This window comes from Gorilla gorilla, chromosome 3 (assembly GCF_029281585.2).
Source record: "Gorilla gorilla gorilla isolate KB3781 chromosome 3, NHGRI_mGorGor1-v2.1_pri, whole genome shotgun sequence".
NCBI classification, from domain to species: Eukaryota; Metazoa; Chordata; class Mammalia; order Primates; family Hominidae; genus Gorilla; species Gorilla gorilla.
The window spans coordinates 13,750,136-13,775,783 of NC_073227.2; the positions used below are offsets into that span (position 1 = coordinate 13,750,136).

General features: G+C 53.8%; 1 protein-coding gene across 3 annotated transcripts in view; it reads right to left on the reverse strand.

Moving 5' to 3' along the window:
• Window positions 1–25,648, reverse strand: part of SORCS2 (sortilin related VPS10 domain containing receptor 2) — a 593,679-nt gene that overhangs the window by 88,290 nt on the left and 479,741 nt on the right. For all 3 annotated transcript variants that reach the window (XM_055385390.2, XM_019024999.4, XM_055385389.2), the window contains exons 4-5: window positions 16,990–17,154; window positions 398–471 (exon numbers count right to left, since the gene is read on the reverse strand). In XM_055385390.2, coding sequence (XP_055241365.2) covers window positions 398–471; window positions 16,990–17,154 — 239 coding nt within the window. The remainder of the gene's footprint in view (window positions 1–397; window positions 472–16,989; window positions 17,155–25,648) is intronic.

Consider the following 25,648-nt stretch of genomic DNA (forward strand, 5'->3'; position numbering starts at 1 on the left):
AGTGCGGAGTGGTGGCCGGGTGCTGTGCTGGGGACATGTGTACATCAGCACCTCTCTCCACTGGGGACGCTGTGAGGCTCGGGGAGGGAACAGCAGTGGCACAGGGCCACATAGTTGGTTCATGGGTAAAAAACGTGGCCTGAGGGACACCAACCCCTGGACTCTACCATTTCTGATACCACCCAATGCGGAGCAGGAAGAACGACTGGGGGTTCCCCTGGGATGAGGAGGGTGTGGGGCTGCAGGCAGACGCAGTGGACGGTGGAGAACCAGCCCCGGGATGGGGAGGGTCCAGAGGAGGAAAGGGAGCTGCAGGGATGGGCTCCCAAGGGTTTGGGGGAAGTGCTCTCACCAGAGCTGCGGGCCCCACGGGTTCGGGGTGGGGAAGTGCTCTCACCAGAACACGTGGTCTTTGGTCACTCGCTCTTGCAGAAGTGTCCACTTTTTCCCCAAGTCAGATGACACGTAGAGCTTTAGGGCAGAAAAAAGAAACAAAAGCTTGGTCAGGACATCAGGAATAAGCTGCTTCTGAGAGAGGGTGATGTCTCCACCATAGCGGATCCCCCAGGAGAAGTCAGCCTTGTCCAATGGACACGCGGAGGTGCTGTGCTCATGCTGGGACGCAGACCAAACCCCACTGCCTCCAGGAGGAACCATTCCTGTCCCCGGGCCAGCCGGCAGGAGCCAGGAGACGAGGTTCTCCAGGATGAAATCCAGAGGGGTCTCACAGAGGAGGTGTGTCTGAGCCTCAAAGGTGGGAGGGACTTTATAATCCTGTGTGAGGATGGGAGGAAGGGCGTTTGGGAGGAAGGAGCCACGTGTCGCCAGGGCTGCAGCAGTGAACGGATGGCAGAGCAGGACACAGCAGTGGCCCCGAGCAGGGGTGTGGCATCTGCTGCAGGGGTCAGTGCAGGCGCAGGTGGGCTGGGGCCTGACACCAGGGCCAGCCTCACAGCGTATGACCAGTGCCATCGCCCAGGGACCTAGCTCAGAAGGGCCCCACATCTGGGGCTTAATTCTCTGCAGCTGCCAACTTGAACTTCTTAATAATTGTGTCTTTAGGGCCAGGTGCGGTGGCTCACGCCTGTAATCCCAGCACCTTGGGAGGTCGAGGCGGGCGGATCACATGAGGTTGGGAGTTCGAGACCAGCCTGACCAACATGGAGAAACCCCGCCTCTACTAAAAATACAAAATTAGCTGGGCGTGGTGGCGCATGCCTGTAATCCCAGCTACTCGGGAGGCTGAGTCAGGAGAATCACTTGAACCCAGGAGGCGGAGGTTGCAGTGAGCCAAGATCACACCACTGCACTCCAGCCCTAGCAACAAGAGCAAAACTCCACCTGAAAAAAAAATTGTGTCTTTAATTGGAGCTTTGGAAGTGAAGGCTGAGGGGGCAAGAGAGCATGGGTTGGGCTGATTGCCCAGGCTCCCTCTCCAGCCCTGTGCCCTCGGGAAGGGTTCTCAGCTGCCTGTACCCGTGGTCCTGTCTCCACACAGTGACCACTACTGTCCTTGTCCCTGGTGAGTGCCAGGGCCAGGCCTGGGCCCAGGAAGGGGCAGGGGTGGGCGCCCTGAGCACTGTCTTGAGGCTGGTCCTGGGGGCCTGGGAGGGTGTCCCTGTGGGCCAGGGAGCACAATGTTAAATGGCTCATAAAGAACATGGTGACAGGCCCAGAGAGAGAGCGCAGAAGAAAGGAAAAGCATTTGACCTGATTGTCAACATTTTTCACTTTGCACTGCACCCTGCAAATCACACAGCTGGCCCTGCCCAAAACCACCAGCCAAGGCGGGATAAGATGAGGTGCTCAGGGGGTCCGTGGTCAGACAACGTTTCAAGTAGCCCACACCAGAGGCTGTGGGTGGAGGCAGGGAGCCCTGAGGAGGCCAGGCCTGGGCCCCGCTGGGGGCAGCAGCAGAATGGAGAGGAGGACAGGGCTTGAGAGAGGCCTGCGCAGGCAGCTGGACAGGTCCTCTGAGGGGTAAGCAGAGCAAAGAGGGTGAGAGGGTTCTTGGATCTGTGCCCCGGAACCTGGGAGGAGTGAATGGGGCCAGGGATACTCAGGGAGCCCACTCCTAGACCTGGGATGGGTGGGCGGGGTCGGGGGTCCACGGGTCAGTGCCCCAGGTCTGGGAGGAATGAATGGAGCCAGGGGGTCCTTGGGTCAGTGCCCCAGGCCTGCGGAGAAGGGAAGGGGCCAGCTGGTCCTCAGGTTCATACCCAGTGCTCTGGCCTGGAGATCTCAGGTAGAGACAGGACCTTGATCAAGCTATGAGTTTTGGAAATGCCAGGTGAAGTTGCCAGGGCCACGGGCAAGGCCCAGAGCTGCTCCCCTTTCCACAATGGCCCTTGGGAAAGGGCCTCTCCCTCCTTCATGGAAGAGACAGTCCTGGAGGGAGCCGAGATCTCCTCTGGCAGGAAGGAAGCCAGCTCTTGGGCACAGCAGCGTGTGGGGTGGGGAAGGCATCTCTATCAGGGCTCTCCTCTTGGCCACACCAAGCCCGACCATGCCAGGGGGTGGGACTTCATAGTGCCATTCTCCATACGAGAAACTGGCTATGGGTGCTGGAAACGCTACCGCAAATGTGGCATCCTGGAAACCGAGAAAACAGCAGAAGCAGGAAGCCTATTCTCCGTTCCCTTCCCTTTCTTCCCTGAAGCAGCCCCTAAACCGATGAAGGTCACCAAAGCACGCCCTGAGAATGTTTCCACAGCCTAAGAAGAATGTGCCTTCCGAGTCCCCGGCTAAGGAATCCAGGAGTGGCCAACCCAGAGATTCACCCCTTACCCGTGAGGAACAGGCCCTGGCCCATCCCTTGGAATGCAGGCCCTGCGGGGGTCAAGACCCTCTGTTCTGGGTTGGGAGGAGGTTGCTAGGGGGAGGGTGCGGAGGGAAAAAGCTACACAAACTGCAGGCTTCTTACAAACTGGAGCGGCTCCCCTGTCCAGCCCACTGCCAGCAGACTGTCCCTGCATGTAACTTCCTCCAATAAACCCTGTGTCTCATTCGCTGTTTCTAGGTCTCTTCTGTGGCCTCTTGGGCACGGTGCCATCCCTTCTGGAGTCAACAGGGGTCTGGCATGGCAACTGGGAAAAGCCTCTGTCCACTCTGGAGGAGATGAACGGGATTGCAGAGGGGCCTCGTGGAGGCAGTCTGTCCTCCTCTTCTCTCTCCAGAGTGGCCAGGACAATCTCTTAACAGCAATGCCAGGAAGCCTGGGCTCCCATCCTCACCTGGAACCAGCTACCAGGGCAGGCCTCAGTTTTCCCCAGCCATAAAGCTGGGCTGACAATCCTCATCCTCACTCAGAAGGTCGGGATGATTCAACCGGATCATGTGCTTTGGAAGTCTAGCCCGTGTCTGACACGCAGTGCATCCACAACACGCGTTTGCCTTTCCCCATCCTGGACAACAGGAGACTCTGTCCCTTTTCCCTCGCCTCTCCTCTGACTCTGGCTCGGTGTTCATTTGCATTTCAATATGTTTCATCCCTAACTCCCAGGTGATGAGTGAACACAGACATCGGGGCTGGGCCAGTGATTCTATAACTCATGTCCCCAGTTCATCTTTGATTTGCATTATGTTTTTGCCAGCTGCCCCTCTGGGGGTAGGGGCTGTATTGGTGCAATACGGTCCGCGCTGCGTTTCTCAAGGGAGGATGGACTATGTGGTGTTTAGGGGATCCTTTGCACCCCAGAAGCATCATATGCTGAAGTCCTTGTTATAGAAGCAAAGCTCAGAGCTCACCGTGTTTTGTTGCAGATTCAGGCCTGGGCCAGGAGAGGTCGCTGGCGCCGCCTCACAGGTGCAGCTGATGCAGGAGGCAGGCTGGGCTGGGCTGGGCTGGGCTGGGCAGGGAGAGAGGGCTGGACAGGGAGGCGGGGACCCAGGTCTGCGGAGCTGGCATCTGCCTCCGTGTCAGGGCCTCTGAGTCAGTTTCTTGCCTCAGTTTCCCCATCTATAAAATGATGCCCCAGCTGTAGTGTTTCAAAGGGGAGCGTCTGTGAGTCTAGGGTTCTTGGGCTCCAGCAGGCCTGGCTCCACTAGCGCCCACCATGCACAGCAGGAGACCTTGCGTGCGCTCCAACGCTGTTCTGAGCCTCAGTTTCACTACTTCTTAAAACGGGAATCTGGCCGCCGGCTTTGAGGGATGTTGGGGATTATCCAGGCACGCTGCAAAGTGGTTGCACTTGCCACGCACACAGCACATTCTGTCGTGATCACCGCCTGATAACACCCGTAATAGCAGGATCCGCTCCAGGTGCGAGCACCAGCCGGGCCCTTTGCCTCTCAAGGTGCACCCACAACATCGCTAGGAAGTAGATGCTTCTAAGAATACCTCGTACAGATGGAAGATGGAGGCTCGCAGCAATTGAGTGATTCACCCAGGGTCACCCCCTGTCAGACCTGCACTTGAATTATCTGTGGTTTGAATGCACTTCTCTTTATTTCTTCTGTGATCAGGATCTGTCTAGAATGAATCATTTGAGCACAGCAATTTCCGTCACTGGCCCAGGAAGGAAGGAAGGCTCAAGCCAACCACTCAACCCAGATTCTCCATCTGCATAACGGGCACAACATTCACACTAATAGCTGCCAGGATCAGAGGCCACATCTGCTGGCTCTGAGGGCCGCCACAACTGACTTCTTCTGTGCCACGTGCTTCTTTTCTGTTCCCACGTGTCCTTGTCACGGGCACTACCTTATGACGAACCAACGACATCATGGATGTCACTGCTGTTGCAGACACCGCTGCCACCACTGCTGTTCACCAAAGAAGGATGTGCAGAATCTCAGAAGGGAAACAGGTCATCAAGCCCAACCCTGTGCAGCCCTGCCTCTCAGCACAGGCAGGTGTGCCCCCTCCTCCTGGAAGCCCTCCTGGGCCTAATCACCCTCTGCTCCTGACCCAGCCTCCAAGCCCGGTGCCCAGGGCCTTTTCCTCCCTGGGTTCCTGTCCTTGCCTTCCTGCTGCCATGTCTAATAAGTCACCATGCTTCAGATGCAACTGTGTACCCTGCACCAGCTGCACACTGCACCCCTCTCCACCCAGGGCCATGGCCCAGCTGGGCCACACCGTCTCCATGGACCCCTGCTCCCAGCCCTCGGTCCTGCAGCTGCAGAGCACACCTGGTCCTGCCACTCTCCACGCAGACCTTCCAGGAGAGGTGTGGCCTCCAAAAAAGCCCACACCCTCACATGGGTACACAGTCCCCCCGATACCATTGGACCCCCCTCTGGCTGCCATCCTGCTCACTCCCTGCATGCCCCCACCCCAGGCACGCTCGGCTCGGGGCTCACTCACACTTGTGGCACTAATGTGTGCACAGGGTCCTCTGAGCATCTGCACGTGCTGTGCCCTCTGCCTGGAATGCCCTTCCTCATCCCCAGCCGGTGTTCAAGACTCACTTTAAAGTCACCCCCTGGGTCAGGCCTTTGCTAAGGCCACTGGCTCAGAGGCCCTGCCCCTGCTATTGCAAAGCCAGGGTTAGAGCCCTGTCTGTGAAGTCAGAGTCTGTGCTCAGGGCCCAGGTGCCAGAGAGGACGGGGCTGCAGCGCCTTCGTCCGCCACACCCTCATGTCTTGGTGCCAGTGCCAGCTGGGCTTGGGGGAGGGATCCCCAGGCATGTCCCCTCATGCTATGCTCAGAGCCCTGGTTCTCTGGCCTCTAGCTCCTCAGATCCAGGACATCCTGTGTCACTCAGTCCACTCCCATTGCTCCCTAGGCCTGCCCTGGCACCTGTCCCTGGTTTCTAGCCTCTCTTCCTCTACCACGGCACTCAGTCCACTCCCATTGCTCCCCGGGGCCGCCCTGGTGCCTGTCCCTGGTTTCTAGCCTCTCTTCCTCCACCATGGCAGGTCCAAGCTCACATTCTGAGCTCTCCAACCATGCAGAGGCCAAGCCGCTTGGCAGCCCCCTCACTCCCCGCCCACCCTCAGTAGACCCAGCATCTTCTAACCCATCCCTCATCATCTGCTCTGCGCCCCCATCCTCATCTAGAAAGGAGGCCCCAGGAGGACAGGGGTTGGTCTGTTTTGTTCCCAGCAGTTGCCCCAGCTCCTGAAACCTAGAAGGCCCTCTATAAATACTCCCAGGCAGAGGAAGGCGGGGGCTGAGTCCCAAGGTCGCTGCTGCCTGGGGGTGACATCAGGCCTACTCTGAGGCTCATGCCACACATCCCCCTTCCAGGATCCTCTCCTGCCAGGAAGTGACTCAGTCCCCATTTCTGCCCTGATGACCCCTGACTCCTTGACACCCTCTCCACGGTCACCTCCTCCCTGCACCACCCCCAACTTAGCAGGGCCCAGCAGAAGCTGGCTCCTTTCTCAACCAGCCCTGCTCCTCCAGCCTCCGTGTCTTCCTCCTCCTCCTCCTCCTCCTCTGCGGTCTCAGTAAATGGCCTCCCTCCTTCCCACCATCCACCAGGTCCTGCAACCACAATCCCAGAGGTGCCCGCCACCCCACCTGCCCCACCGTAAGCAGAGCCCTCAGGGGCCGGCACCCCATTCTATCTCAGGCCACCCCACTTCCCCACTCCACCTCGGCTGCTCCTGCCTCCCCTAGTCTCCCATCTCAGAAACTTCAGCAATGAGACACTATGCAAGCTACCGCAGTGAAGCTCGGATGCTCAAGCTGCCAATTAGCCAGTCCTGCAGCAGCAAAGCTTTACCACGGTTCACGCTTCAGAGCCGAGATGACCACACCCGGAGCTCTCATGCAGGCTGCCCATGGCAGGGTCCCTGAGGATGAGCAGATCAGAAGAACCAGCCCAGGGCTGAGCCCACTGCAAGACTGGCCAGGATGTTGCCCAAGGAACCACGGCCAGGAGACTGCAGGTGTGAAACGTAGCAAATCCTGGGTGGCTGGCGACCCCCCTGCCCTCCTCGTCCATATCAGAACTGGATCTTCCTCACACAGCCTTGATTCCCTTACCGAAGTGGATGAATTCCTGAGCTTGCCTTGAAAACTACAGACCCCACCATTGTCACAAGGGCAATTGCAGCAAACGTCCCTTCTCTCTTCCCCGCAGCTGAAGAAAAGCAGACAGGGCCCTGCATCATGGAACTGTCCCGGCAAAGGTGTCCCGCCTCCACGGTGTCTTCAGGGATGAAGGCTCCACCCATGACGCTGACAGTGAGCGGTGAGAAAGGCAGCTGTGATGAGTGTGGTTGTCTGGTAATACTTTGCGCTCCTGGTACCATGAGTGAAATCATCTCTTTCTCTTCAGCAATCCTGGGAGTTCACGTTGTTAAGCCACCCTCCTTTGCTGCCACACGCATGGAGAAAGCACCCACGATTGCTAAATTGTCTTAAAGAAGGAGGTTGAGAGTCTGTCTTGCTCAGCCCATCTAAACCCTGGCTAACCCCACTCCCATGGTTCCCCAAGCTCAATCATTTGGAATGGGGGTCATTTTGCTCTCTCACCTCCAGGCCTTTGCGCAAGCCGTGCCCTCTGCCTGGAACATCCCTACTTCCCTCTCGTCCCCTGGTTACCTCCTGTTCTTCGGGACAGCGTCATTCCCAGCTCCACATCTCCACAGGTAAGAGTCTGGGTCTCCCAGCCTGACAGACAAGGCCCTGAGTGGTTGCCCTGGGCCCTGTTCCCACCAAACCCCCTCTGGTGTAGCATAAGTCACACTCCACCAACAGGATGCACCCTGATCCCAAAACGCACATGTGCCTCCCGCCCCTGGGTTTTTGTCCAGGATGTTCTGTTCACACAGGAAGCTGTATTAGCTGACGTGGGCTTCCATAACAACGTACCCCAGAGGGCTCAGCTTAAACCACAGAAACAGATTCTCACACCGTTCTGAGGCCAGAAGTCCAAGATCAAGGTATCGGCAGGGTGGGTTTCTCCCTCCTCGGCTTGCAAACGCCGCCTTCTCCCTCATCTTTATGTGGTCTTCCCTCTGTGCCTGTCTTTTTTTGGTAGTTTGATTTTTTGAAACAGAGTCTTGCTCCATCACCCAGGCTGGAATGCAGTGGTGCAATCATAGCTCTCTGCAGCCCTGAAACTCCTGGGCTCAATCGATCCTCCTGCCTGGGAGTATCAGTGTGCACCACCACTCCCGCCTCTGTCTGTGTCCTGATCTCCTCTTCTTATAAGGACACCAGTCAAATGGGATTGGAGCCCACCCTAATAGTCTAATGTTCATTTAAGGGCCCTATCTCCGAATATAGTCACATTCTTTTGTACCAGGGGTTAGAATTTCAACATAGGAATTTTGGGGGACACAATCCAGCCATATGGATGCGTACCTTCCACCCCCACCCCTGAAGTCCTCCCAGCCCAGCCCCGGCTCAGCTGCCTGCATCTTGGCGGTGCTGTCCCCAGCCTGCCGGCCCCGTGTGCACTGTGTGGAGCTCATGCCTGCACAGCTGTTTGCTGACTTCCTTGCGTCCTGGGAGTTTATCTCCTGCTCCTCAGCTAAGCTGCTCACAGCCCGGGGGCACACACCTGCCTCCCTCACCTGCGGCACCAGCGGTAGCCCGGAATCCGTGGCTGTCGGGTGCACAAGCCCCATTTGCTGACTGAATGAACACGTTTGACTCTAGGGCAGGGGCTGGTAAGTGCATTCTGCAAAGGGCCAGGTAGTAAATATTTTCAGCCGGGTGGGCTGTGTGGTCTCTGTAGCAACCACTCACCACGGCCTTGGGAGCAGGAAGGCAGCCAGGGATAGTGGTGCACAGAGATGGTGTACCATACACCCTGGAGCAGGTGTCAGCAAACCATGGGCTGTCACCTGGGTTTGTAAACGGAGCTTCACTGGCACACAGCTACGGTAAGAAGCCATCACCTTTCATATTCAGAAAGGACTTTTTAAAGAAAGTTTTCCTCCCCTAGAACATAAGCTTCATGAGGGCAAGGAGCTTTTAATAAGCTTGTGGAGCAGTGCCTGGCATGCAGTATGTGTTTAACAAATACCTGCAGCTCCAGCCATTGGTTGTACTTCTTTTTCTGTCTGGGCCTGACAGGCAGTGTGAGAGAGCCTGGCAGCAGCTGTGGCCTTTTACGGAGCCAGGCACTGAGCTGTGCTTGTTGAATGCCACCTCACTTCACACTCACACACCCACACATGCATATACACACTCACAAACACACCCATAAGCTGGCAATTTTCCCTCTTGACAAGTGAAAGAACTGAAGCTCAGAGAGGTTAGGTAAGTTACTCAAGGTCACACAGCACTCCCTTATGTCAGCAATTCCCATCTCACAGACTTGAGCTCACAGGACTGTACCAGGGGCTGAGGAGTCACCCTTGCCTTCACGAAAGATGGTTGGTCACCTCTAGCCCTTTCTCTGGGTCATCTGAGTGACTCAGGCCAGGCACCCTTCTATCTCATGTCTCAGTTTACCAAATCGGGAGGGCACTGCTCATACCCACAGTCAATACATGCATAAAAAGCGAGTCATCACCATGGGTTCCTGTGAGCAAGGCAATAAAGCCTCCACATTAATGGATGGCGTTATTATTGTCATCACTGCCTCATGCGCTTGCGTTTACGACGCCTGCCCTGGAGCTTTATGAAGCCTTTCCAACTCACTCTCCTGGGAGGTGCTTTTACTATCTGCCATCAATTGCTGCAGAAATAGAACATTTCTGCTTAATAAAAGACAAACACCAGCAAATAAACAAGAATAAACACATCCGGGACAGCCCAGTTACTGCAGCTGAAACCTGCATGGGTGCATCCTATGGAAGGGCGAATTTCATCACTCAATGTCTCAGAAAGCAGTGGAGGTGGTGAGTGAGGACACGCCTCCCACTCTCATATAAAGATAAAAAGTCAGAGTGAAGCAAGACAGGAGGGAGGGAAAGGAGCAGCTTGAGGGCCCAGGAAGGGCACATAGAAGAGTGTGCCAGTGTCTTCTATAGTTTCTGGAGGTGCTTCGAGTCTGCCCTGGACTCTTAGTGGCAGTTGGACATGATTGGTGGCACTCAACATGCTTTCATCCCTCACTCCAGGGTGCCTCGTTTCACTGCAGAGGCCTGAAAGCTGCAGCCCAGCATCACGTGGACTCCCTTGCAGCTAGATTTCCAGGTCAGGTGGATGCACTCGTGCCGATTTTGGAAGATGAAAGTGAGGCAGAGGCTTTTTCCTGCCCCACTGGGCCATGTCTGCTGCCAGCAAGGTCACAGGACATGCTGCTGTGTCCACCCTCCAGCTCTGGAGGGTGGAAACGTGGTGGTGGTGAAGGCAGCAGCTGGACTCCACATTCTGGTGTCCAGTCGCTGGCTTTATGGAAGTTACCAGGTGCAGGCTGCAGCAATGGCAACATCAGCTGCACCAGCCACATGTTTTTGAGCTTGATAAGTCTGGGAGGTTCTGGTCCCCACCTTCCTGATGGGCAGAGGTAGAAACTTCCTGGTGGGTCTACACTGCAGGCTTTCAGGAGGCATCCTGGGAAGGGGGGTCTAGTCTAAAACCCTCTCCCTTATCTCTCAACAATTTAGAAAGCACTGATCCCTCCTGTTAAATCCCTTTTCTGCTTACATATCCAGAGGGGAGTATTGTTCCTGCCCTGAGCCCCAGCAGATGAAAATTCTTAGAGCAAAATGAACACATGCTGAGTGAGGGCTTCTCATTGCTAAGAGAATTGTTCTGTTACTCAAGAGATGCCCAATCTCTTCCCTGTTCTGAAGTCTGAGGTCAGAGCGAGCCATCAACGTGGTATCGAAGCTTATAGCTCTGCTGGGCAGCTCATGAACCTGCTGATATTCACAGCAGCCAACGCGAAGTCTGCACCTCTGTTCACTCCATATTAGGGCTCTCCTCACACCCACTGCCAGCAATTTCTACTATTTCTTTAATATGGATCAATGCAAACACTGCTTTACTTAAGGCTGGGGGACTGTGAGGGTTTTTCTTTTTCTTGTCATATGAGATCATCTTTATTGCTCTGAAGATGTATTACAAAGTAAAGATACATTCTGATCCATTCTTTAAGCCCCTGTTCGAACATTCCTCCTCCAGGAAGTCTTCCCTGATTGCCCACCCAAAGGTGTCTTCTCTGCCCTACTAAGTTTCTAAAAGGCAATCCTGGGCTCAGATCAATTTCTCACCATTCTGGGAAGCAGAAGAAGTGCTTGATGGGGAATAAAATTCAATAAAACATAAAAGTGAGTTTATGCTTTTAGAAGTAAGTGCCCAGGGTTCTGCCTCAGCAAGCAGGTCTGAAGACCAGGCACAGAGGAAACAGGCTGGTCAGTTTCATGTCAGCAGCCCCCAGGAAGCCGGCGTGGGAAGGGACTGCTGGGCTCTCACGTCCTACCAATCCCAAGGGCCTACTGCCGTTGGCTGAGCCTTGGAAGAAATGCATATTATGCTGTCACCCAGGAAGGCTGTCCAGGCTCCAAGTAAGGTAGACTCACAGTGACCCAAATTATAATGAGGATAAGGGAAGCATCGTAAAGTCATGGAACAGGGCAGTCTGAGGGTAGGTGGATAGGTGTTTGCTGGAGGCAGGGCGGGCATATGGGAAGGAAGAGGTAGGGAAGGAAAGGGAGGCAAGCCTTTGGCTTTGCACAAATCTGCACATCCTTAGAGCAGGGCAATTGTGTCCACTTGATTGACTCTGGGCTTGTCACGTGACTTGCTTTGGCCGATGCTGTGTGAGTAGGTGTGATGTTTTCCAGGTCAAAGCTGTTATGCTAAAGCTGCTTGTGTGGTTTGCCCTGCAACCCCTGGAGCCTCTGCCACCCCATCATGAGAATAGTGTGCTCTCAGCGTAAGAATCGTATGGGGACGCAAACTCCACCAGTAACCAGGAGCCTCATATAGCCAATCCCAGCAAAGCCCAGCAGAGCCTCTGGGCACCCACAGAGCCCCAGGAAGAAGAAATAATGCTTGTTTCTGTAAGCCATTGAGGCTTGGGGCTGTGTGTTACTCTGTATGATTGTTGCAGATACCTGCCTAATACACTAGATTTGTTGGAGTCAAAGCTGACGTTGTTCCACCACACCACCCTGCTTCTTGGGAATTAGAGAGCTTTGAAAAACTGCATAGCCTCCTCAAAAACTAAAGCCCTGTTGTCATTGTTATTCATTTCCTCAAGTTCCTCATTCCTTTTGCAACTGCAACTAAGCCTTTTTCTTCCCTTATAGTCACAGGAAAGAACCAAAGCAAATAACTGAGATTTCAGCTCCATTAATTTTTCAGGGCACCATAAATTAAAGAGCAATTGCAGTGCAGTCAATTTCTGTGGGAAAATAAGTCTCCGTGATTGTGCTTTAGTCTAATTACATGGAAGGCTAAGTAGTGCTATTAATACCCAGAAGCACAAGCCATCCCCAAGGAAGGGGCCAGGAGCAAAGAGGTAGCCCAGGAGGCTGAGAAATGCAGGGATGCCAGTCAGGGAGGACCAAACCTTGGCAAGGAGGCCAGGTCCTGTCGAGAGCCATGGCAAAGGACAGCCAGGAATCTCCATTTGGAGGTCCCTGACCTGGACGGTCCCTGTTGGTAGAAATTATCATTCGTTCATCTAACCAACCATCCCCATCCATCCAACCACCCACCCATCCATCCATTCATCTCCATCCACCCATCCATCCATCTACTCATCCATCCACCATCCACCCATCCATCTACCATCCATCCATTCATCCATCCATCATCTATCCATCTGTCTACACATCCATCCAACCACCCATCCATCCATCCCCATCCATCCACCACCCACCCATCCATCCATCCCCATCCATCCACCCATCCATCCATCCATCCATCCCCATCCATCCACCCACCCACCCATCCATCCATTCATCTCCATCCACCCATCCATCCATCTACTCACTCATCTGTCCACCCATCCATCCATCCACCATCCATCCATTCATCCATCCATCATCTATCCACCCATCTGTCCACACATCCATCCAACCACCCATCCATCCATCCCCATCCATCCACCCACCCACCCATCCATCCATTCATCCCCATCCACCCATCCATCCATCTACCCATTCATCTGTCCACCCATCCATCCATCCACCCATCCATCCACCCACCCACCCATCCATCTACCATCCATCCATTCATCCATCCATCATCTATCCATCCGTCTACACATCCATCCATCCACCCATCCATCCATCTACCCATTCATCTGTCCACCCATCCATCCATCCACCCATCCATCCACCATCCACCCATCCATCTACCATCCACCCATCCATCTACCATCCATCCATTCATCCATCCATCATCTATCCATCCGTCTACACATCCATCCAACCACCCATCCATCCATCCCCATCCATCCACTCACCCACCCATCCATCCATCCCCATCCATCCACCCACCCACCCATCCATCCATTCATCCCCATCCATCCATCCATCCACCCATCCATCCATCCATCCATTTATCCATCCATCCATCATCTATACATCTATTCATCCATTCATTCATCTGTCCATCCCTCCTCACCCATCCACCCACCCACCCAACCTCGATCTGTCCATCCAACTAATATTTTCAGCCAGGCACTTTAGATTAAAATGGTGAAAAAGACCAGACACTTTCCCTGCCCTCAAAGAGCTTACCCCAATTGCATGTATTGGGTGTAGACAATAATCAAATGACTTCACAAATATACAGTTACCTGACATGGTTTGGCTCTGCGTTCCCACCCAAATCTCATCTCAAATTGTAATCCCCACATGTGGAGGGAGGAACCTGGTGAGAAGTGATTGGATCATGGGGCAGTTTCCCCCATGCTGTTCTTGTGTGATAATGAGTGAGTTCTCATGAGATCTGATGGTTAAAAAGTATTTTTGCATTTCCCAACTTGTGCTCTCTCTCCTGATGCCTTGTGAAGATGATGCCTGCTTCCCCTTCACCTTCCACCATGACTGTAAGTTTCCTGAGGCCTCCCCACCCATGCGGAACTTTGAGTCAATTAAACCTCTTTCTTTATAAATTAATCAGTCTCAGGTAGTTCTTAATAGCAGTGTGAAAATGGACTAATAGATACCCATTGTGATCAGTGTTGAGAAAGAGAGGCACAGGAATATGGAAGAGTGTGAAATGCTGGGGCCCAAGCTGGCCTGCGGTGGCACAGGGAAGGCTGCTGATTTGGGCAGCTTGTGTTTGCCTTCCAGGTCCATGCTGCCTCTTTCCAACCCTTCTCTGACCCTGGGAGCTGACCTAGGTAGACAGATCCACCCTTCTCTGGCCCTGAGACTGACCTGTGTAGACAGTTCCACAGCCTCTTTCCTCTAGCCTCTGATTGGATTCCACCTGTGGGAAGCCTCAGCGCATTGGAGAGAGAGAGGCATGTGCTATTCCTCTCGTTCCCTGACCAGCCACAGTTTGGCTCAGTTGCTCTACCCAGAGCCAGGCCTCCTACTGGGACCCTTTCTGCAACTGTGGAGCCCACACCTCCTGTTGGGCAGAGGTTCTAGGTTCAGAGTGGCCCCCAAAATGTATCTATGTCCTAATCCTTGGAACCTGGGACCAGCACCTCACAGGGCAGAAAGGGAGCCTGCAGTTGGGATTGCTGAGGTCTCCAGATGTGAAGATCACCCCAGGCTATCTGTGTGGGCCCTAAACGAAAGCCCGAGTCCTTACAGAAAGCAGGCGCAGAGGGAGATCTACACACACCCATGCACGTCCACATACACTCACACACTCTCACATACACTCACATAGGCTCTCTCACACCCACACACACGCTCATACACACCCACACACACTCATGTAGACTCACACACACGATCACACACACTCACCCGCACACACCCACACACACTCACGTACATTCACACACGCTCACATAGGCTCTCACACTCACACCCACACATGCTCATACACACCCACACACACTCATGTAGACACACACATGCTCACACACACCCACACATGCTCACGTACACACACACTCAAATAGGTTCTCACACTCACACCATACACGCTCATACACACCCATACATGTACACACTCACACACTCACAGGTTCTCACACTCACCCACACATGCGCATACACACCACACTCATGTACACTCACACTCGCTAACAGCTTCTTACACACACCTACAAGCACACACTGACATGCTGTTTCACACTCATAAACACACACATACACTCTCACACATGCACACTCACGTACACACTCCCACACACATGCACTTTCTTTTTTTTTTTTTTTTTTTTTGAGACGGAGTCTGGCTCTGTCGCCCAGGCTGGAGTGCAGTGGCGCAATCTCAGCTCACTGCAAGCTCCGCCTCCCAGGTTCACGCCATTCTCCTGCCTCAGCCTCCTGAGTAGCTGGGACTACAGGCGCCCGCCACCACGCCCGGCTAATTTTTTGTATTTTTAGTAGAGACGGGGTTTCACCATGTTAGCCAGGATGGTCTCGATCTCCTGACCTCGTGATCCGCCCGCCTCGGCCTCCCAAAGTGCTGGGATTACAGGCGTGAGCCACCGCGCCCGGCCACACATGCACTTTCACACTCACACACGTGCTCACATCTACACTCACATTCACACCCACACTCACATTCTCACAAACACACCCACACTCACATATTCTCACAAACACACACACACCCACACTCACACACACTTTCACGCATACACCCATGCACTCATACAATCACACACCCTCACTCACACCCACACACATTTACACACTAAAATACACCCTAACACCCACTCACACTCAAACACAACCTCACCCACACATACCCACACACATACACGTTCACACCCACATACACTCATACATTCACTCAGTCTCACACCCACACCCACTCACACGTGAACACACATTCACACACACTGACACCCACACCCTCACACTCACACACATTCGCACACACATTCATATACACACTCCCACACACCCACACATTCACACACACATATACACACACCCACACTCACATTCACACACACATTCACATGACCCACAGTCACACACATTCACACTAACACCCCCCACATCCCACAAACCCACACATTCACACCCACCCCCACACACATTCACGCCCATTCACACTGACACACCTACCCCCACACACACATGCACTCACACACTTACACGTGTGCATACACACACACACTTATGCAGTAGGCAGCATGGAGATGGGGCAGAGGAGATTTGAAGCCTGAAGGTGCAGAGATGTGGCCACAGCCAGGAGATACTAGCAGCTGCCAGCAGCTGAGAGAGGCAGGGTTGGACTCCTCCCTAGAGCCCAGGGGGAAGTGCAGCTCCGCTGACACTTTGATCTTGGCTGGTTTTGGACTGCGGGCCTCCAGAATTGTGACAGAATAAGTTTCTGTTGCTTAAGCTAGAGCCTGTGGCCATTTGTTCCCACGGCTGCAGAAAAGGAACGAAGTCCTTTCCTACTGGGCCCTCCCCAGCCCCAGGCCCTCTCCCTCCACAGCCTCAGAACCCTGGTGGGCCCCTCCCTGCAGATGCAGCCTAGTGCTCCTCACCAGGCTGGCCCCCCGCTCCCCCACTCACCGGGGGACAAGGCCTCAGTTCCCTGCTGAACCCCATGGACACAGCTCCCAGAGGAGGAGATGCTGATCTGGGGAAGAACAAGCCACCGCTCTTGGCGAGGGTAGAAGAACATTCCACACTGAGGGAAAGGCCTAGTGAGGTCTGGTGAGGGTGTGGGCAATGTTCTGGAAGTGGAGAAAGGCCCTTGTGACTGGTATGCAGAAAGGGATGGCAAGTGGCACGATCCTAATCGCCTGCTACTCACTGGTTCCTCTCTTGAGCCTCTGAGCCTGGTGCACTGCCCACCACCACCTCGCTCAGCTCCCACAGCACAGCCAAGTGGGCACGGTCCCTTGAGGGGGCACCAAGAAGAGGGCGATGACGGGGTCCAGCATCCCAGCCCCCAGCCCCGGGAGGCTCCTCCTCAGCCAGCCCAGGGGTTCCGGGTCCCACTTGCTCCAAGGGGGCACTCACCTCCAGGTGGGTCGAGCAGACCCCAGCCCCACAGACCAGGCGACTGGCACCCATATATCTTACCTTGCTCTCCTTTGTGTAGGCGAGGACCTTGTCCTCCTCCTTAGGGTGGAAAATCAGAGTTTCCACGAAGAAGGGAATGGGCTGCTTCTGAAAGGTGGCGCCTTCGTCTGCGCTGAGGAATAGGCTCTGGTCCCGGTCACTGAGTGAGGAGCTGACAAGGATGACCTGAAACACAAAGCGGGTTGTGAGGCCTGGGCCAGGTGTGCCTCTCCCCTGACACCAGAAAGGGGTTGTGAGGCCTGGGCCAGGTGCGCCTCTCTCCCTCACACCAGAAAGGGGGTTGTGAGGCCTGGGCCAGGTGTGCCTCTCCCCTGCACCTCCTGATACCAGGGAGGAGTGCCCAGAAATGGCGGGCCCGCCCCCAGCCCGGCCAGCTCAGCCTAACTATAGCCATCCATTCATGGAGTGTCTGGGCCAGACCCTCACCCCTGCACACCAGTGAGGAGATGTCCAGAAATGGCAGGTCCACCCCCAACCTGACCGGCTCAGTGTGAATCTTAGCTATTCACTCATTCGTCTATTCATTCATGGGGTGCCTGGGCCAAGTTTCTCCACACACCAGGGAGGGGTGCCCAGAAATGGTGGGTCCACTCTCAACCCAGCCGGCTCAATGCAAATCATAGCCATTCACTCATTCATTTATTCATTCATGGAGTGCCTGGGTCAGGCTTCTCCTTACACCAGGGAGGGGTGCCCAGAAATGGCAGGTTCACCCCCAACTCAGCCAGCTCAGCCTAACTGTAGCCATCCATTCATGCATGCATGCATTCATTCATTCACTCATTCATTCATTCATGAGTGCCTGGGCTGGGCCCCCCCACACACCAGGGAGGGGGTGCTGCAGAAATGGCAGCTTCCTCCCAAACCCAGCTGGCTCAGTGCTAATCATAGCCATTCATTCATTCATTCATGGAGTTCAGGGCACTGTTCTGGGCACTGAGGCTCCACCGTAAACGCAGGGTTCACGGCCTCTGCCATGAACGTGAATCCATTCCAGAGAGCCAAGACAGGTGAGCACTCAAAGACCCTGTCTAAAATTCTGTTTCAGGGACAACTGCTCCAAAGCAGGACCAGGGATGGACGGGGAGGGAGTGACGGGGTGGGGCCCACTACCTTCAGCAGAGGAGAACGCTGAGCCGGGGGTCCCCAGGGAACTCAGGGGCAGGCCCGAGGTGCTGATGTAGGGGACTGAGCAGGAGGCAGATATGGGGCTGGAGCAGCAGCCAGGGGTTGGGTCTGCAAGGCCTCGGACAGCAGTACAGCGCGTTGTTTAGTGACCCCAAAAAGATTCGTCAACATCCCTATCCCCAGTACTCGCGACTGTGATCTTACTTGGAAATAGGGTCATTGGAGATGTGGCTAAGCATCTCAGGATGAAGCCATCTGGATTTAGGGTAGACCCTAAATTCAATGACTGGTGTCCTTATAAGGAGAGGGGAGGTAGGGACGCAGAGAGAAGGCAACACACAGGCAGAGGCAGAGACAGGGGACACATCTGCACATCACCACGACCATGAATTGCTGGCAGCTCAGGAAGCTGGGAGCGGCACAGAACGAAGGGTCCCTCTGAGCCCCTAGAAGGAACCAGCCTGGCCGACACCTTGGACTCCCAGCCTCCAGACTGAGAGAGGATACATTGCTGCTGTTTTCAGCTCCCAAGGTTGTGGGTCTTTGCAACGGCAACCCCAAGAAACACACACAATAGCTCTTCCAACCGGGAATCGTGTTATTCGGGCTGGGAGGTCTCTAGGGAGGCGTGAGGAAGGGAGGGGGTGGCCTGGTTTAGGTTTTCAAAGGGGCCCACAAAGGAGTGGATCATTTAGGAGGAGACACCCTTATCCCGGCTGGGTTTGGTGGCTTGGTCAGATTCGGGACGTCGCATCTCTACATTCGGAATCACAGACACCCAGACACTCACAGATGGCCCCGGGGCCATTTTGCTTTACAACTGGCAGACAAGGCGGCAGACAAAACTTACCTGAGGTCGCACAGCCATGGAATTTGAACCAGGTTACCCAGAGACTGAGTGTGCACCCCTCGCTCCGATCCTACAAGCACACAGTGTTCGTTCGTTCCTTCATTAATTAATTCATTCATTCACTCATTAATTCATTCCCTCATTCAACAAACTTGTAGAGTCCTGGCTTACACAGGCACCGGGCGCCACAGAGATGCGGGTGAAGCAGGAGAGCAGTTGTGGCTGTACCGGACATGGTTCTCATCCTAACAGGGCACCCTAAGCAAGTCCCAAAGGAAGTCTCCCTTTGGAGCCAAGCATTTGACTTCAGAGCCCTGTTCTTAGCCACACACTGCAGGGTGCGCCTACGCAGAATGGGGCATTTAAGCTGGGCCTCGCGTGGGGCTGGGTAGGACCAGCCCTGCTGAAGATGAGCACAGCTTTCCTGGGGAGGGCAGTGGGCAATGGCACGAGGCGACTATGGTGGCCTTGCTAGACCCCAAAATATCTCCAGAAGACAATTAAGCTCATGGAGCAAAAATCAATAGTCTGCAAGGAGTGCCTGCCTTTAAGTGACTGAATGGTGATCCCATAGATTCTTTCTTTCCAGGGAAAGCTTCATGAACTTCCCAGCTACGGTCATGAATCTCCGCTAGCACAAAACCCTGCTCTTCCAGCACACCAAGGGCCTGACGGAGAAAGATGTGGCCTCCATGGAGAGCGATTCCTTGGACGACTTTTGTCCCTGAAATGCGGATGAAGGTGTGTGCTCAGAGCTGTGCTTCTTGGTGTGGTTTATCCGTAGGAAAAAAACAAGGAAGAACCGAGGGCTGGTTAGGGGAGACTTTGATTACATAATAATGTTGGCAAAGAACAGCTAACGACTGGGGAGCTTATGTGCTCATGAATAAAAGCAGGGTGCAAAATTACAAGGAAGTACGCTTACTGTACATACCACACTGACACGGTGATGAAACAGTCTATTATTATTCTGTGAATGATAAATGAGTGGACAAATAGGTATAATTTTATCAATGGGAAGTGGCCAGAAATAAGAATGGAAGGCAGCTTGGCGGGACGTAAGAGTGATTGGTCTTAAGTGGTGGCGCTAGAAGGAATTTACTTTTTTACTTTGATACAATAGTTTCAGATTTACAGAAAAGTTGCAGAGATAGCCTAGCGAGTTCCTGCTTGCTAGATGGGGCAATGAGACACAGGGAGGTCACACGGATGGTCAGGATAGAGCCGAGGTCAGGAGCCGAGTGTTTGACTCCGGAGCCCTGTTCTCAGCCACACACTGCAGGATGCACCCACGCAGGATGGGGCATTTTAGCTGAGCCTCCCAGTTCCTGTCTGTACCACACCCATTCCCCAGTTATTAACACTTTACATTAGCCTGGGACATTCACCACGAGGAGGATGCCAGCATCAGCACCTTAGTGTTCTCCAAATGCCACGCTTTGTTCAGCTTCCGCCAGTATTTCCTCTTCCTGTCCCAGGATCCCACCAGGACACCACGGTACATCTTAGGCTGGGGCAGTCCGGGGACTTTCCTTGTGCTGGATGACCTTGTGAGCTCTGAGGGCTGGCCAGGCACGCTGGAGGATGCCTCTCAACGTGGGTCTGTCTGATGTTTTTCTGGGCATCGGATGGGGTTGTGGGTCCTTGGGAGGAAGGCTGCAGGGGTGAGTGAGGTACATCAGACCGAGTGCCGGCTGTCAGCAGACTTGTCACTGATGGCACTGCCCTTCCCGGCCAGGGTCCTGTGTGTCAGACCCTCCCTCGTGGAGTCACTCTTCTCCTTTCCACACTGTCCTCTCGGAAGGAAGTCACCACACACAGCCCGCGCTTGAGGGGTGTGGGAGTTACCCCCCTCCTCGAAGATGGAAGAGCCACATCTATGATTTGGAATTCATTAGCATGGGAGAGGTTTGTCTCTTCCCCTCCATTGTTTACTCATTCAATCATTTATTTATATCACTATGAGCTTATAAATATTTATTTTATACTTTAGTTGTAATTGGAGACTGTTCTGATATTTTGTTGCTCAAATAGCTCCAGCTCTGGCCCCAGGGAGCCCTTTTAGCTGGGCTTTTTGTCTCTGTGACACACCCTCATCATCCTTCTCCCTCCCTAGGTTCTTTTTTTTTTTTTGAGACAGAGTCTTGCTCTGTTTTCCAGGCTGGAGTGCAGCGGCACGATCTCGTCTCACCGCAAACTCTGCCTCCCAAGTTCAAGTGATTCTTTGCCTCAGCCTCCTCAGTAGCTGGGATTACAGGCGCCCGCCACCATGCCTGGCTAATTTTTGTATTTTTAGTAGAGATGGGGTTTCACCATGTTGGCCAGACTGGTCTCAAACTCCTGACCTCAGGTGATCCAACCGCCTTGGCCTCCCAAAGTGCTAGGATTAAGGCATGAGCCATGGTGCCTGGCCTGCCCCTCCCAAAGTCCTGCATACGCTGCATGTGGATTCCCTGGATAACCAGGAAGAAGGAAGGAAGTCCTCAGCACTTCTTGGTTCATTCATCATCCATTCAATGTTGACCCACACGTCTGTGCCATTTGGCCAGGGAAGCCCAAATTCCCCTCATTAAAGCACTTTTTCCATGATACAGTTTTTCAAATGTTCTTACGAGGCAACTATGTACCCACCATCCTCACTGGCCCATGTGCCATTTTTGTACCTCGAGCAAAACAGGACTGACACGGAGCTGGCTGTTAATCCCGCCTGACGGACACATGAAGGAGCGCATGCAGGAATGAGTGAATGAACAATGCCATCTCAGTCTGCGACTCCTAAGGGAATTGTTTGTTTGCTTTTCACCTCTGGGAGGAAAACAACCTTACGAACATTTATGTAGCCTGGAGAGCAAAACGCATAGAAAAAACTCATCCACTTATGCGTCTTCACCACTCAAAGTTTTGCACATGAATGAAGGCTCATTCATTCATTCATTCATTCATTCATTCATTCTTTCACATTGCAAAACCACATGGTCCAAGCAAGGATTCAGGTAAACACAGGGCTCTGCAGGAGCACAGAAGAGGGAAAATGGCACCCAGGTGTTGGGCAGGTACAAAGGCAGGTAGGAGGGCTTCCTGGAGGTGATGACACCCAGATGAGCCCTGAAGAATGGATGGAAATTTGACTGGTAGACCTGGGGGACGGGGCTTCAGGCAGAGAGGACAGCATGACCCCAAAGGCAAGCAGGTGGGGGTCCCTGCTCTGCCTCTCGTCCAGCCTCACCTCCCACCCCTCAGGCTCCTGGCATCAGCCACGGCAAACTCCTTGTGTGTCTCCAGTTAGCGGAGGACGTTTGCATCCTGACAGCCACTTGTGTGTGTACTGTTCCCTCTGGGTGGAATGCACAGTGGGACCAAGACACCCCCACTCCTGCCACTGGTGACTCAGAACTAAACCTTCACTTTTCAAAATGACACAAAATCCATGTGTGATCAAATCAAAATAGCTTCTTTCAAATTTTCTGAGTACAAAATTCTGAACAACCTCAACAAACCTAAATGCTTCTCATTTATACATGTGAGCCTGTTTTGATGATGGGATGCCCTTCCCCTTGTTATCTGCTTGTCGAGCACCCTGTTCTGCAAGACTCATTTCAAAGGGCACCTCTTCCAGGAAGCCCTCTATGATAGGGAGTTATTCCACTCCTTCCTCTGCCCCCTCCAGCATCTTGTGCATACACAGGCTAACAGCCTGGTGACCCTAGTGTCCTCTTGGTGAGTCTGCTTCTGCTGCCAGCCTCTCAGCCTGGCAGTGCTCATGTCTTCAGCACTGCCATTTCTCCCAGCACTGTGATCCCAATGAATGGGCATTGGTGTTATTCACACACAGCCGGGGGGCTCTGGGTACAGGGCTTGCTTCTCCATCACAGCCCCTTTCTGTGCAGTCCGCACCCTCCATTAGGCCCTGGGCTTTGCAGGTGGTGACACGGAGGCGAGAGGAGAAAAAGCCAGAGGAAATGATTACAACCTGGGGCCCAGCAATCTGGGCCGGGGCTATTTTTGGTGCCGAGTTGGGAGAGTGAGCCAGGAAAGACAGGGGAGAGGAAGGTGCTGACAGGAAAGGATTATTGGAGCAAAGAAAACAAATCAATTAGCATTGTGCCAGGCGGAGCTGGCAGTGGTTCCTCCAAATCGGGAACCAGCCTCTATTTTAAATGGTGTATTTTTACTGCTTACTATTCTGGGGGAGACATATGGTACCTGCACTGGGTTCTGGGGGCCCAGGAGGCTGGTTTTTTGAAATTAGAGATGACATTCTAAAACATGGCAAACAGAAATGCCTGACAGATTCATTTCATGAATGGCCAGTTATTTGAAGCCTAATTCTGAGAAATGGGTGCACAGTTTACAGGGACCGCAAATGGTCAGGGGCAGACACATGGTCAGGTGAGTCCCTTATTTTAATAAATATTCACAGCATACCTGCTAGGTAGGTGTGATTATCCCCATTTCTCAGGTGGGAAAAGTGAGGCCAGGGAGCCTGTGCGCCAAGTGGGAGATCACACAGATGGCTTTTCTCCCCTGATGTCTGTGTCACCTCTACAAATACTGCAGCCAATGGCATCCTTGCACCTGCCCAGAAGGCAGCTGGCTAACATGGGGGTCCTGATGCAACAGGCTTGGGAGAGTCTAGAGAGATCCCTCCCACCCTCGAAGACAGGAAATGGCTTCCAGAAGTCTGCAGCGGCAGCTCCGTCCAGGGCTTTCACGATGGATTTCCAACCCTGTGAAGAGGGAAGGGAGGGTGGGGAGGGACTCCCATTCATTCTTCCCTCTTGGCCCCTCAGCCCATTCTGGAGGGGACTGACCCATTCAGTCCATATGTGTGGACCCCCGGGATAGGAGCTGAACCCCATGGGATTTCTGCCCCCCGGAGGGGGTCACAGCAGACAGAAACATCACCGAGTAAGTCTGAGAGGTGTACTAGTCAGGGCAGCCCCGAGCAGAGAAGGCCCCTCACCCAGGCTGGGCCAAAGTGGAGGAGAGGCTGTCCATCAGGAGCATTTCTGCAGATGAGACACAGCTCACACAGGGTGGGCCAGAGTCGACACTGTGCAAAAAGATGCCCCAGAGGGACCAAGGGCAGACACCGGGAGATGCTGAGCTGGCCCTCCCACCCCCTCCCTGCCTGGCCAGGAGGTCTGCCTGAAGCCGAGGCCTGGACGCCCTTCTCTGGCTCTTCAAAATGAGTCCACACCTCCCTGCCTCCCTGACCTGCATCCCATCTGGTCTCCTGCTTGGACCTGCTTGTCAGAAGCACCCCTGTGACTGAGCCCTGCAGGAGCCAGCGGTGACTCTTCCCCGGCCCGTGGGACGCTGCCAAGTTCCCTTCCCTGGTCCACGTTATCTTCCTCTGGCAGGGCTCCAACCCATCTCCTCCAAAAGGTGGTGCCAATGTCCCAGTCTGCCTGGCAGCTAAGCTCATCATATCCTAACTCTCAACTCTCCAAGTTAAAAAAAAAAAAAAGAAAAGGAAAACAAACAGCATCCAGAAACCACTTCTCGCCTCGCTAGAGCTCCGGCTCACGCTCGCCTCTGCAGATCTCTGGTTTCCATTCACAAATCTCTGTCCTGGGGAGGATGCTTTTATTCTGCCCTTTACCAAGTTTAGCCCTAAGGATTGGTATCATTTGGATTTGACTTTCTATTTAAAACCAATTGCCCAGTCTACTCCTGGCCAGACAGATGCACCCAGCTCAGGGTACAGACAACTTGGCTTTGATGCTGAGAGAGGCAAACAGCGGAGGCGAACAAACACTGCAGCCTCCACCCCCGGATCTGAAATTAGAATCTTCCCAGAGTGTCTCATCCAAGCTTGTGTGAGTCACAACGAGCAGAAAGCATTCTTCCACCTGGTGCTTCCCCTGTGGCTGAATGCACACAGCTCGCTGGATGTTCAGCACACACTCCAGCGGCTAGCCTGGTGTTTCAGGAGAAAGTCACTCCCGTGATGGTCATGTTTGGGTGACCCTGAGGGCTGTAGAGGTCCCAGGATACAGAGTCCCACTGAGATGTGGCCTTGGACAAGTCCCTCTCCTCACCTTCAAATTGGAGATAATAATTTCTTCTGTGCTGAGGTTCCCAATGAGGCAAAACATTTGCAAGTGTTGTAGAAATATGAGGGGTCTTCATTCTTTTTGTTGCTTTCTTCAACCAGAAAGAAAGATCTACTCTTGGAGAAATCACAGGTGGTCTGCAGGTTCGTTCCTGTTGGGGCCCTTTAGGGTCTCGCAGGTGCTCCTGGGATTCAAGCTTTTTTCACTCACTCCCAGCCTCACCTGCGGACATGGCTCCCACTCATCCTGAGCTTAAGCAGTCCTGGGCTGTGTCCAGGTCCCAGAGGCCCACCACACCCTCACAGTCTGTGTATGAACAAGCCTCACTTTGCCGGATGCCTTGGTCAACTTCTGACTGCCTGCAGGGTAGGACCCAGGGGGACATGCTGGTGGCTGCTGTGGTGGTTAACCAAGTGAGATAACCTGGTGACCTGGCCTTGGGCAGAGGGAGGAGAACTGGAGGGGAGAGGGCAGATGTCAAGGACATCTTGGACTTATAGTTCAGAGGCTTTGCTGGGGAATAAATAAAATGGGGAAATACAAGAGCACACTAAGTTTCAGGCTTGGGTCAAAGGGTGGCCGACGGTGCTTTGCACAGATGGGGATGCATGAGGAAGAACTG